The sequence below is a fragment of the Atractosteus spatula genome, chromosome 5 (genome assembly GCF_055471065.1).
Source record: "Atractosteus spatula isolate fAtrSpa1 chromosome 5, fAtrSpa1.hap1, whole genome shotgun sequence".
Classification (NCBI taxonomy): Eukaryota; Metazoa; Chordata; class Actinopteri; order Semionotiformes; family Lepisosteidae; genus Atractosteus; species Atractosteus spatula.
Window position 1 is genome coordinate 45,894,771 of NC_142710.1, and position 14,581 is coordinate 45,909,351.

The window sequence follows — 14,581 nt, forward strand, 5'->3', positions numbered from 1 at the left end:
GAATAAACTTAAACTTGACATATTTCTGCAAATATTAATGCACAGTTACTATTTATTTGCTGAATTTAACAGATAACAAACAAAATAGTACATGTGGCATGTGAAAAGGTTTGGGCACCCTATCAATCCGTACTTAGTAACACCCCCTTTGGCAGAAATCACAACCTCCAAACGTTTCTTGTAGCCAGCTAACTTGAATATTATTGAATAATATTCAATAATATATAATGAATAATATTATAAATATTGACATTTCCCCTTCACTTCAATTTCTTGATGACATTTCGGACAGTGGAAATCGCAAGCAGGAAGCGTTTAGATATTTTTTATTCCCTTCCCCTGCTTTGTAAGAGTCAATCATCTTTATTTTCTGATCCCCAGTCAGCTGCTTAGAAGAGCCCATGGTGTTGAGTGTAAGCACAACACCCTGAGTGGTTCAAAGAGTCAGAGAATTCATTAAGCTCTGGAATTGTCATCACCTTACTTAGATTAAGGCTTAATGAGTCAATTAAGTTATGAGACCTTACAAAAAAAAATAACACTAGTGGAAGGGTGCATTAATATTTGCAGAAATATGTCAAGTTTAAGTTTATTCACTGCAGAGGTTGTGTTTATGTGTACATAAAACTGTAGATGTGTGTTATATAGCGTTTGTGCTGTGTTAATAAAGTATATCCAGAGCCAAATTTAAAAATCTAAAAGAACACACTGAATATCACTGGAATCTAATCTGCCTTTCATAAAACTGATCCGACCACTTAATTAGACTGACTTAATTATAAAACGAAATATATATCAAAATTTCTAGGACCTCTGAAATAAACACATTAGAATAACAAAAACCTTAGAAACAGAGAAAAACTCTTAGGTTCAATATAGTTAAATAAATGTACTTTCATATAGTAAATTACATACCTGTTTTACCCTTTTCTCAGTAAACCATACAACTCTGGTAAATCAAGGTGGAGATTTCTTTATTGTAATAGAGAAAGGAAGACAGACAAAGGTATTGAGTAAACCTTGTCTCTCACTCACTTTCAGCAATTGACTTTTGTTCTTGAAGATGAGCAAAATTTCCATACAAAAACATACATTTATAATTGGTCAGTAACAGTTTGTTAACATTGTTGTCCCAAAAAAAAGGGCATCAGCTGAGAGTTTGTGTGTTGAAAGTTGTCTTTATATCATATGCATATGGAAGTCTTGCGTTGGGACACAAGACTTAAAAGACAACGCTTACAGTGCTCTTTATACAGTGAAACAAACGATACAAGATACACTCCCACATGACTCTCTGCTTGCATTGTGGCTATATATGGTCATTCTAGAAAGCTGACCAGTACATATATTTTCTTTACTGCCAGCTTGCGTGACAAGCAGCCCCTTCTGCTGAATAGACCATTTGTTCCAGGAGAGGTCACTGGTCATTTCCCTGAGAACTATGCCAGCTATGCGTAAAGACCCCATATGGCTATGTTATTTTTTGAGACCAGTCATTCTGGGACGGATTTAAGTAAAATTAAAGTTAAAAGATACACAGTTAACAAGATATAATACAAACTTTTAGTGAAATCTTTTAGTTAATTCCCTCACATATATAGTATAAAAAAGGTCAGAAAGTTAAGTAGTTTGGTCAGCCTTGCACTGTTAACCAAGAGTCATAATTAGCTAAGACCCCCATTCCCTTTCATGTTGCTAAACCCATATGTAGCATACTTGTGTTACACCTTCACTCAAAATACCTTTCTAAATGTTTCTAAATAAATAAATATTCATGTAACAAATTCAACACTGAAATGGGCTTCCATCTCATAAAAGTTCCAGCCTCCCATGACAACAACAACATCATTTTCTTTAGGAAAATTGATTTAGGTATTTTGAGTGTAGCAACTCAAGAAAACTTTCAGTCCCTCTGTCACTAACTTCTTCCTGATTGATGTAGATTCCCTTTGAGTATTACTGGTTTTACCATGTCCTACAGTGACAACAGAATTCCCCCCTCATAATATGATCTGTCACTATAAGTGGATTGAATATCAGCAGATGACAGTTCACTTTATTATTCTTTGTAGAGCTGTACAATCTGTGCACCTTTTCTATGCTTAAGCATGCCAGTTCTCCCAGGAAGGCATCCACTATGATAGCACCCCTGATTCAGGCTGATTCTATCCTTTTGTTTGACCTCACTGTAGAAATATAGTGTGAAAATCTTCCTTAAATCTTTTAATCCTGTTACTTGAGGTTTATTTGTCCAAGTGTCAAAATGTCCAAGTTCCAAGGAGTTTGTCTTCGTAGTATGAGTGTCTTCCAGGTCATCTCTCCTGGTTTGTCTAATCAATACAACCTTATCATTCTCAGTTCCTATCAAAAATATCATTATGGGTTAAAAACAGTTGACTGCTGTGAATGCTTTTATAAATGTATTTAAGTGAACAGCTTGAAATGAGCCTTGGCTTAAGCACATATCCCTGTCAGAAGGTCACTTAGTCTCGCTCTTCTTTTTTATAGGACTCAACCAGAAATATTTTCAATATTTCATGGTGTAAGATATATAATATATAATGGTGTGAGATATAATTAATGTTTGGGGAGGTAGACAGATAATTATTTTTTATGTAGACTACATGCTTTATAAGTTTTTCTTGAGTATGGTGAGTTCATCCAAGCACAAATGACTCATTTACAATAGCCACCTGAGGTAAGGAATGTGGAAGTGTAAGCTGAGTCAATAAAAAGAAGGAACCAAAAGGCGTTCTACCTACACAGATAAATGAAGCATCAGGTTGTACAAAATGTCAGCTCACGTAGTTGAGTAGATGACCATTACATTGGATGCCTGCATGCACAGATTCTCCAGCCTTTTCATTCAGAAAGCTACTGACCCATCAAGAGCACTTGTGTACCTAACCAAATGGTTTTCATGGTCTCAGAATGTACATGTGCTGAAAATGGCAAGTGTGATGAAGGCCTTGAGGGGGATGGAAGCTGCTTTTGCCAAGAGGGATGGACTGGGGACCGCTGTGAGATCAAACTGGGTAAGGAGACAAACAGGGTGTGTAATACTGCTCTACTGAATAGGAAGTAAGGCAGGTCTGCTGAGATGTTCTGCAGCTAAATCTTTCCTCAGGAGGTTTAGTCAAAAGTGACAGATCATAAAAGCAGTAGAATCTACTAGCGACACAATATAACATAATATAAATACAGACAGGTTGTTGCAAGAAATATACAATAAAGTTGTGTTAACATAAACTCTCTGCCAAAAATCATCTCTGCATTTTCTCTATAGATCGAAATTAGTGTTTGAATTTAAAATTTAGGAAGTCATTAACTTACCAAGAGTGAAATAATAGTAAAAGAGACAGTTGCAGCTGAAGTGTGGGGATGTTGTATAGTTGGTTACGGAGCTATTATTATGCTTGTAGATCAGCATAGTTGCTTCAATGGAGAGGCAGTGGTGGAACACATTTTATTATTTAATAAATAAAGATTGGAATGCATTCTAAATATTAAAGTCTTTTCTTTTAAATAATTTGTAGGAATGAAGCCTATTTGTGAACCCAAATGCGATCCTAATGCAGTTTGCCAACCTGGAAACATTTGTGTTTGTGATACATTATATGAGGGGGATGGGAGAAACTGCACTGGTAAGACTGTGTTTTAATTTTCTACTTTATAGCAAGCAATTGTGTACATTTTTTTTTACAATCTGGTGTAGCAGCAAAAGAAACCTTTTATTGAATCAATCATTGTACAGGTGTGTGTTTAGACCAGTTGTTAATCTATCCATTTCATTAGGAGATGGAAGAAGAAAAAATGCGCTAAAGACACTTTTGTTTTTGTTTTATGAACAGCTCCAGATTTCTGCAGCGATAACAGTGGAGTGTGCCATGAGCATGCTGACTGCACTCAGATAGGTGTCAATGTCACATGCTTGTGCAAGCTGGGCTATACTGGGGACGGCTACTCCTGTTCAGCTATTAACAGATGTGTGGAGGAAGACAATGGTGGATGTGATGATTTTGCTACGTGCATTTTCACTGGTCCTGTAAGCAATTCAGTGTAGGACATTGGCAATGATCTCAGCATATGATTTAAAGAAATAGTTTAATACTAACTTTCTAGAATAAATCACACAGTTAATTCAAATAACTCTTTACTACATTGAACTGAACATACTAAGAACATACATGTTAAGAAGCCACATTTTCATTTCAATTATCTAGCAACATTTAATAAGCATAGAATTTGTGCAAATAAACTTTCACAGTTTGTTTTTCTTTTTGTTTAGATAATATGCACAGCAATGCTTGTAAAGTTAGGAGCAGAAAATCTAAAGTGTCTTCTCAGGGATTTGATCAGTTTGACTTGCCAATTGCAGCAAGTGGAAATATGTAGATTTAATATGTGGTCTAAAGAATAAAGGTGTAAAGGGTGGTGTTAAGTTTTAGAGGCATTGGGGGTATCTCTGGAAAAATCAAGACCTGTAGAAGCAGGACAGGGTGCATATGAACACTGATTTACAGGGGAAGAGTATGTGTAAAGTAGCTGAGAAGTATTTAAAGTAGGGAAATGGAAGCTTAAAATATGTCAGTTCTGTTGAGATCAGGAAAACCTGGACAATACTAACAGCAAATATAAATCAAACGACACATCAAATAAGTTTGGTTTTAAAAGCTAAATGCAAGAATGTATAACATGTAGTTCTGATATTTAGGAGGAACTGAAACATAACTGGGGGAGAATCACAAGAATGAATGTAAACTGGGTTCAGGCAATATATCAAAAATAACCTGCAAGCTACAGTACTGAAACAAGAGGATACAGTTCAAAATCTATATGCGTGAAACTTAACAAAAGACGTAACTACTGACACAGGCACAGGTGCAAACAGCTTACTGTATATTGCAATCAGAAATGTAAAAAATGTGATGTTCCTGGGGTATTTGAACATCTGAAGAAGCAACAAGGACAGTCGATACCTCTAAAGCAGATAGCATTAATAGATTTCCAGGACGTTTTTGATAAAGTAGATAAGGAGAATTAGACCAAATAACAGACCATGTAAACACTTGGCAAATAAAATTTAATTTACTTACAAGAAAAATAATCCACACAGGAAGTAGAATTATATACTTTTCATATTTCAAAGTGGATTATGACCTGTAGAAACAATCTTTTGCAAGGAACTTGATTGAACTGCAATTGATTGCTGAAAGATCTGTAAGCAAGACCTAGAGTACCCTTTTGAAATCCCTGTTGACTAATCCCCTAGAAGCTTCACTTCTGTGCGTGTCTTGTTTTACAGAATGAGAGAAGATGTGAATGTAATGTAGGTTATGTGGGAAATGGCATTCAGTGCTTGGAAAAGGCTGTTCCACCTGTTGATCGGTGTGAGGAGGAGAATGGAGGCTGCCACCCTGAAGCCACCTGCACTGATGTGCATTTTCACGGTGAGGAATCACTGCCTAAAAATGTGGGGATTTTTCTGATAAGCCTATTTCTGTCCTAAGGTCTTGACTTTTCGGATCTGAAATGATCTTTGTTTTAGAAAGAACTGCTGGGGTGTTTCACCTAAGATCTACTGCAGGAAAGTACAAATTAAACTACACTGAAGCTAAGGCTGCATGCCAGGCTGAAGGAGCTACGTTAGCAACATTTTCTCAACTGTCTGCAGCACAGCAGGTAAATTAATGCATTTAAATATGTCATGTATCACATGATTCTTTAGTCACAATGCTTTTCTGTCTCTTTTGTGTGCTTCACACTATTGTTTTAGAGGAAGTTATACACCACAATTGTTAATTTTGTTTTGCCCATCTGAAACATTTTTTTAACGCAGTGTGAAATAATCTTCTTTTTACTCCAAGCTTGGTTTCCATTTATGCACTGCTGGCTGGATGGATGGCACACGTGTTGGGTATCCAATCACATTCCCTTCTGTCAAATGTGGCAATAACCATGTGGGAATAGTTGAGTACAAAGATCCAGTTGAATCAAACAAGTATGATGCTTTCTGCTTCAGACTTAAAGGTATTGGAAAGTTATATTGTTCTCATAATTCATTAGGAATAACAGGAAGATAAAAACTCTTTACATAAATCTGAACTAGAAGGACTACTGGCTATTCTGTGGTATTAAAATTTATTAGTCTCAAACATTAAACCTTACTTATGCATGTATAGTAAGTGTAACTAAAGTATGAGCTAGTCTTTTCTGAAACTGGAAATTATTATTAATGCAAATCTTGAATGATATGGGTATATTCTCACAAATGTGCTTTGTAATCACTTTAATGCCACCAGGGGCAGTACTAACATGCTGTCCTTTTCTGAAAATATAGACGCACACTGCGCACAAAACAATTGCTACAGTGGTAAAAAAATGGTATTGTAAAAGCACATTTGCTCGGTTTGTGCTTCATAAGCTCAAAGCAAGGGCCCAGAATTTTGTCCTGACAAATGCCAACTCTGAAGCTGGTATTTGGTGGCAGATTTAGCATATTAAAGACCTCTTTCATCTACCCAAGGGACATCAACCATCAATCAGCGAGTTCGTTTCAGAATGGTGTGTGGTTCAAAATTTTTATTTCATCCATGCCTTTGTTTGGGTTACCTTTTTCTAAGAATAATAAAACTGATAAACTTACTTTTGCTAAAAGAAAATATCGATATTTAATTCTAACCTTCAGGCTTTTCCAAGTGCAGAGTGAAATGTGAATCACTATACTCTTTTTTTTTCCAGAGGTGAAATGTGTTTGTAGAAATGGATACATAGGTGATGGAGATTTCTGCAATGGAAACTTTCTGAATGTAGTGGCTACCCAAGCTAATTTTTCATTGTTTTATTCTGTGAGTATTCATCTTTACTGTTTGTAATGTGCTGCCTTGCACTTCTGGGACCATAAGCTTAATTCTAGACCTGGGGGGTAGTCTGTGTGGAGGTTTATATGTTCTCCCCATGTTTGCATGAGTTTCCTATGAGTGCTCCGGTTTCCTCCCACATTCAAAGAAATACTAGTAAATTAAATGGCTTCTGGGAAAACTGACCCAGGTATGAGTATGTGCATGTCTATGTCTGCTTGCCATGATAAGCTCCGGCTCCCCCACAACCCTGAATTTGAAAAAGTGGTTAGAAAGTAGATGGATAGAAGCACATGGATTACCTCATTTTCAAGATATCATCTTAAAAGACTGGCATTTAGGTAGAAATAGATAGCACAATTATTTTATTACTTAAATACCGATGTCTTTAAGGCTATGCAAAAAGGATGTTGAAAGTTCCAGTCCTTAATTTCTTCTTGTGTTTTTTTCTAGAAATTGTTGGAGTATGCCAATTCATCTGTAAAGGGAGAAGAGTTTATTAATTTTCTTTCCAATGCATCTATATTTGAAACCTTGTTTGTACCTGCAAATACTGGATTTGGAGGAAATGAGGTAACTTATTTGGTGTAGCTTTTAAGGATGGACTTTGACTGGATGAAATAACAGTTGGATTCAATCCTGCAATCAAATATAGTTCAGATCTCTGATAGCTTTTTAAATAAAAAAAATATTAATAATAATAAATTTGTATATTATTAAACGTTCATGACGCTTTTTTTGGAGACTCCACTCAAAGTGCTTTACAGGCAAAGGGGACTCTCCTCCACCATCACCAATGTGTAGCCCCACTGGGGTGATGCAACAGTAGCCAAAGTTTGCCAGTGCGCTCACCACACTCCAGCTATCATTTGGGAGGGGAACAGAATAATGAAGCCAATTCAAAGATAGCAATGATTAGGAGGTATACATAGATCAATTGGTAAAGAGATATTGAGCTTTCACATAACTAAAAGTAATGTGGAGTACTTTATTTTATCTAGTCAATTTACAAACACTTGACAATATTACTGTACATGCATTTCATGAATATGTCATTTATGTAATAAATGCACGTTTGGCTTTTACATAATTCTTGGCCGAGGAAGAAACATCCTGGCCAAGCTGTTGAAAGGTGGGGATGAGGGGATGAACCTAAAAAAGTTAGGTTACCTCGTTACGTATTCATATTTAATCAAGTGAAGTTGAGTAAGTTGCCTTCAAACTTTTAGGAGGAATTCTAACTTAGAGAATTTAGTCATAATTCCACAGATGGCAGCTCTGCAACACTGGCTCCTCAGCCGAACATAGACACTAAATTTCTGCACTTGTGGTTCTTCTTTTAACACACCAAGTCGCTAAGTGACTGCACTGATCACAGTGCAAAAATTCACTGAAGAGGAAAATACCATAGCCTCATCCTGGGAGGTCAGAGGGCTTACTCTGAAGGTTTATGATGAATACTTTGACAATGTGAAATATTTTTCTAGACATTATCCTGGAGGGACCTGGAGTATCATGTCTCTGTTAACAACAGCTTCACTTTCTATGCTGACCTATCCCATGGCAAAGTCATACCTTCTAGACTGGGTTACAATCTCTCTGTGGCAGACTCTAGCCTCATAGGCAGATCACTCACAAATGTAAGTATCACTGTGCATTCCTCTTTTTGTCTGTACAGGGGACAGAACTTCCATGCAAGAGTATAAACTAATAATTTCTTAAGTTTTGAGTGTATTGTTAAGTGACAAGGTTTTTTTCATTTTTGAAAATTGTATCTATAGACATATTAAAACTTCAAAGCTAAACTCTAATAAATGATGACAAAAATACCAGAACAACACTATTAAATCCATTATACTGCTGGCTGGTAGTAGCCGGTTAGTTTATTACAATGCCATGCTACGATGAGCAACAAACTGCACCTTCTGTCTTAAGAAAGAATATTATGAGGTTTTAAAACATGCATTCAGGTAATCAAAGCAGATGATAATTTAGTGAAGTGTCACTATGAAGCTGTCTTTTGTCTATAGGGCTCCAAACTCATAAATGAACAGCTGATCATAGAGTGGGATATCCCAGCTACCAATGGAATCATCCATGTAATTGAAAAGCCACTGAGGGCACCACCTGTACCAGTGAGTATTGTTGGTATTTTCAATAGATTCCAAAAATATGCATATGAAGAAGTAAAAATGTTAAATAGGTTCCATATCTGTCTTGTATTTATTGTTAATTATATGCAGTACAATCCTTTACAGAAATGAAACCATGCATAGTGTACTTTACCTCAAATCCAATTTGGTACCCTGTGCACACATAGCATACCTGTACAATGTATGTACTGTATGAATCGTTCCAACATTTTTGCAATGTCACCATGTGATCTTTGTGCTAATGATACTGCTGAATCTACTGCTAACTACAGAGGCTCTGTAACTTTGAAAACAAGGGCAGTGCAGGGCAGATGTACTGATTATGTAATTAAATAACTCAGTAAATGATCCAAAACCAAAACAATCCAACATTAAAATATATCTATAAATATATTTAAAAACCCTTAGTAACTACTGTATATATGTAGACTGATTAGAAAAATACATAACAAAAGAAACATTTAAACATGCAATCCAACTGCAATTTGAATACAAAATACACATCACCACTTTTATTTTACACTGAGTTCATTAATGCTTTCAAAGCAGTTTTGTACTATTTCAACTCTTTGAATTTTCTTTACTCAGTGCAACACAGCACCAGAAACACAATCCAAAATTTAAATTTAGATTCACAAATGCAACAAATCAGTTCAATTGAATTTAGTGTAACAATCAACATGTCATGATCAGTAAATGCAAAATTAAAATTAAATGTAATATTTATTCTCAATGCTATGGATTCCTGTGAATAAAACCCAACACAAACAAATCCACAAATACTTTCTGCTCTTTGGAAATGCAGTGTATGTCTCCAGAAGAATATTGAGGCATTGAAAGGTTTTCTGTTTCCTTGGGGTTTAAAAGGAATTGTCACATGAAATACATTCTGTAACAGCAGGCATCATCATGGTTAAAAACAGACATCTGTTCAAAGATTGCTGGCAAATGGTTATTGACCTCCACAGTTTGAAATACGGCTTCCACAAACAGTAGAATCATCACTTTCACTTTCCACTGTATTGTCCATTATTAAGACATTTAAAGATACATTTATAGTGCCCACCAAACCAGAAAGAGTACTTAAGTGTATCTTAAGCATATTTTATCTCAACAAGCTGTGAAACAACCAGTTTGGGAGGCAACTTAAAATCCAAAAGCAACAGCTGGAGAGCTCCAATACACACTATCTTCAGGATACATTGTGTTGAAAACTAACATCCGAAGCTGTCTGTATGAATGCATCATTCATAGTTGAGCAGAAAATAAGTAGCCTCTTCTTAGGGCAAACCACAAATAACAGATGACTCAAACTTAACTTTTTGGACACGCTCATCGGCATTGTCTCACTTAAGAAGGTGAAGCTGATATTGAGAAAACAGTCATGCCCACTGAGAAATATGGGTTTTTCATCTATGGGTCCTGAAGCCCTTGTTAATATAAGGGCGGATCATGAACTTCAACACCAGGTCAAGCTGGGCCAAAAATGGACATTCCAATGGAACTATGATCAAAATAGATAAGGATGTTTTAACTGCACACATAAATAAATAAATAATGAACAAGTAATAGGTTTATTCCATGCTGAAAAGAGAAGAAAGAAAACACAACGTTTCGGCTGTGGAGCCTTCTTTGGGTGTGAGAAAGACAGGGCAGTGGAGGATGTGGGAACAGGAGAGAGGCAGAGAGGCCACTCAGGTGGTGTGAAGTGGAGAGAGGTACAGAAAGGTGTGAAGTCGAAACCTGCATGAGAATAGAGAAGATTACATGAAAACAAGTCTGTCATTGAGAGAAGGGGGAAGGTGTGAACCAAGATTCAGGATAATTTTTGATTCTGATGTCTTTCTGCTATGTGAGTTAAGAAACCCTTCTTTGAGAACACAGACAGAGAGATCAGTGTGATCATGGCTGTCTGAGGTGAAATGAGAAACTATGGACTTGGAGAAATCTTTAATCTTCACAGCCCTGACATGTTCTCTGAAGCGGTCTCCTAGTCTCCTTTTCTGCTTTCCCCAACGTAGATACTGTAACTGGGCATTTCCTGCAAGAAATACAGTAAATTAGGTTGCTAGAGGTACAAGAGGTTCGCCTGGGTGATCCAGAATTGTCCCGAGGGGCCTTGAATGAGTGTGGTGTTAGATGTGTACTTGCAGGTGATGCAGCAAGCTCTGTTGCACGGGAATGTACCTGGTGTCGATGATTGTTGAGGGAGTCAAGGGAGCTGTGAACAAGAAAGCTAAACTACTTCCACATAAATAAATAGTCTCCAAAGGCAATCTCAACAACCAATTGTACCCTTAATCCATTTGTGATTCATACTCAAGATGGTTGTTCAAAAACAAAAACCAAATAATCTGAAGCATGTAGAGCATTTCTGTCTGGAGCAATGGTCATAAATACACTCTCAGAAGTGTATTCTGGCTCATACAAAGTGTATAGAGGCTCATACAACTCTACAAGAGTTGTATTGTTAGTGCAATCCATTCCAGAGGAGGATTTACAAAATGCAAAGTATGGGATATAAATGTGCCCCTAATGTTTTCTGGATTTAATTATATATAAATGAGACAGGGTGCCAACTAGTGCTTGCCAAGGAGAACACAGCTGTCAATAATTATGGCTTGATCAGCAGCAGCTGTGGCCGTCCTTATAAATTCCTTGCGCTCCCTTGACCAGTTATGAAGGTAGAAGGTAAGTGAACAGGACTCTGCAGGAGAGCAGAGTAGCAGCCTGAGGAGCTAACAGCTATAAGAGAGATATAGCTATAAGATGCACACAAATTAACAAACCACACTGAAACAAGCTTATTAAATCAGCTTGAGGGTGAAATGGGTGAAAGACTGATGAGCTAGTAGAAATCAAAACAGTTTTTCTGTTTCTTTTTTCTTTATTTTTTCTGTTAGGAAATAAGGAGTGCTGCCAAGTCATACACTGTCATTATTTCAATAACTGCAGTGATAACATAGTTACAGTGATAACAATGACCTTGCTTGTGCTGTGCTACAGAGATTACAGCATAACATTTTTTAAGTAAGACATTTTCCATTCAGTAGATTTTTTTTGTAATGTTTTCAGTTCCTATTTCATTATTTTCAGTTCTATTTCATTAGGGGTAAGAATAGCAATGGAGACTACTGTATATTCCTAAACTCATTTTATGAGGCATGGGGAGCATAAATGTTACATAATCTTATGGGACCTAAACACTTCTTAATAAACCATCCATATCAAATCCTGACCATCACAGTAAAGAACATGTAATTGTTTTTACAGCCTCTGGCCAACACAGAAGACCCTCAGACTCAGTCCAAGTCTCCTGGTCCAGCTGTTGCCGCTGTTCTGGGTGTGGTCCTTTTCACTGTAATTGTTGGAGGTCTTCTGTACTATTACTTTAAACACAAGAACGATGGATTCCAGTTTCACTATTTCAAGGTTTGCAATTAACATCTTCTAAACCACCAAACTGATTTTGATAAATCAGTTCTTCTACTATTAAACTGAGAATAATAAATTGAAAATCTGTCAAAGACTTGCTTTTAATGTGTTAAAGAGCTGCTAATTTAACTGCACAGTATATTCAAATATCTGCTTTGACATATGCCTTCTTTTAGAATACAGTATATACTGAATTTAGAGTCCAATAAATAATTCTTTAACTGGTTTAAACTGACTGGAACTCTAACCCTGACTGTGTGTTTAGTTGTGGGTCCTCACTGACTAATATTAACCCTGAACTTTGCAACAATCAGAGTGATGAGGATGATGATGACAGCTTGCCCACGGGAAGAGAAGAGAATCCAGCACTGGTGTCCATTCCCAACCCCCTCTATAGTGGATACAACTCATTTGCAGAGCCTTTTGCTGTAAGTTTAATTCTTATTTCTTACTAAGAAAAGAAGGAAACACAAAAGCCACTTATCTGATTACTCTTATTGGTAGTTCAAAAACATGCACCTTTATAAAGTGAACTGCAAACAATGTAAGCTGTACCCTCTTTTTGCAAGCCTCAGTGAAAACACCTTTTCTGTCATTTATAATTTAACGCCAAATGCATCTTAGCAAGTTTAGTGGCATAAAAAAATTTCTGATATCTTCCTAAAATATGATTTAGAAAAAATAAATGTGTTGGAAATGAACATGTTTTTCTCCTTAGAAAAGAGGTGAGGTTCATAACTAGCATATTGCTTTTCAAAACCACTTTTTTCCAGGAGGAACCAGAAGGGGGTGTTGCAGACACACACCATATTCTTGACTAGCCTGAGGAATATCAAGGACAAGATCACTGCTCAGTTTCCTGTTGGAGTGCACATCCTGAGGAGAACAGCCTTGACCTCCTGGAGTAAAAATAAAATGCAATGGCTACAGTGTTTATCAGGCATCACTGGAAATAAGCTGGAAAATAAGAGATACCAGATCAATCATTAACACAGGATTGGTGATAGAAGTTGATATAGTTGGTAACATAAAGCACTTTTATCTAAACGGTGCAGAACGTACAAACTACATATAAATGTAAGTGACTAAACACTTAATAAAAGCTGTTCTATAGTCTTGTGTGAGTTTTTGGTGATATTTACATTAATTCTGGAAAAACAGGATGTTATTCTGAGCAGAGGCTCTATTGCACAATCTAAAGGGCACTTTGCTCAAAAGCAAACTTCTTTATCACTATAAAGATATATTGTCAAACAAAGATAAATTAAGATAACACTTATAAATAATTTTAATAAGACGGTTAACAATTGCAAGTGCAGAATAAAAACATCAAGCAGTTTTCTTTTTTTCACTATAGATAACTTTGAATTCACTACATAGTTTGCAGCTTAATATCTGTAAGAGCACATCAAAGCTCTTGGTATGTAGCAGTCAAGAATTTCTGCTTTCAATGTTTAGCTTGTATACAATGAATGTAAATTCAAGGCTAACAAGCTAAGGTAGTTCTACCTAGGCATAATATTAAGATAAAAAAACAGGATTATAGATTACTACTTATCTTATTCCAGTAAAGAACTTTTTTTGCTTTTTAAGCAGCACAACCCTACAAGTATTGTAACAGTTATCGGTGACGTGGTTCAAAGAATAAACACTTCACCCTTGTGAGCAGCTAATTTTGCAGCTACTATAAATCCTAGATAGACCTACAAATGTATGGGATGATTATACTGTAGCAGGATATGAGGAGACCACAGACAAAGGGTCACTCAATGGTATAGCACAAAAATGTAATAACATCACCCTGCTTATTAAACTTGTTCTGAGTAGTACTCAGAAGACTATCTAAAGTAGATGTTTGTGTGACACTGGTATTGACTTGTGACCATGTTTTCTCTACTTCAAGTGATCTTACTACCTGTAACAACATTCAGAGCTCTGTAGTCTAGATGACATTGCTTTGATGTCAATCTGAGACACTCTTCTCAGGACTCCCAACAGCTCAGTGTCAAGGTCAACGTCCTTCAGGCCTGAGGACATCAGAAAACTGTAAGAGCATCAAAACCAGGAAACTCTTCAACAGTCTTGATGATATTAACAGGAGAAAGAATCCTCCTGCCAGCTCCTGTCCTTGCA

At 36.4% G+C, this 14,581-nt stretch overlaps 1 protein-coding gene across 2 annotated transcripts in view; it reads left to right on the top strand.

The window, feature by feature from the left end:
• stab1 (stabilin 1) overlaps nucleotides 1–13,561 on the top strand; it is a 74,573-nt gene extending 61,012 nt beyond the window's left edge. For both annotated transcript variants that reach the window (XM_088917338.1, XM_088917339.1), the window contains 13 exons: nucleotides 2,931–3,035; nucleotides 3,537–3,644; nucleotides 3,852–4,045; nucleotides 5,306–5,450; nucleotides 5,549–5,682; nucleotides 5,868–6,030; nucleotides 6,742–6,848; nucleotides 7,314–7,433; nucleotides 8,348–8,500; nucleotides 8,891–8,995; nucleotides 12,287–12,445; nucleotides 12,763–12,876; nucleotides 13,222–13,561. In XM_088917338.1, coding sequence (XP_088773464.1) covers nucleotides 2,931–3,035; nucleotides 3,537–3,644; nucleotides 3,852–4,045; nucleotides 5,306–5,450; nucleotides 5,549–5,682; nucleotides 5,868–6,030; nucleotides 6,742–6,848; nucleotides 7,314–7,433; nucleotides 8,348–8,500; nucleotides 8,891–8,995; nucleotides 12,287–12,445; nucleotides 12,763–12,876; nucleotides 13,222–13,269 — 1,655 coding nt within the window. In that variant the 3' untranslated portion in view covers nucleotides 13,270–13,561. The remainder of the gene's footprint in view (nucleotides 1–2,930; nucleotides 3,036–3,536; nucleotides 3,645–3,851; nucleotides 4,046–5,305; nucleotides 5,451–5,548; nucleotides 5,683–5,867; nucleotides 6,031–6,741; nucleotides 6,849–7,313; nucleotides 7,434–8,347; nucleotides 8,501–8,890; nucleotides 8,996–12,286; nucleotides 12,446–12,762; nucleotides 12,877–13,221) is intronic.
• Nucleotides 13,562–14,581: the final 1,020 nt, after the last annotated feature.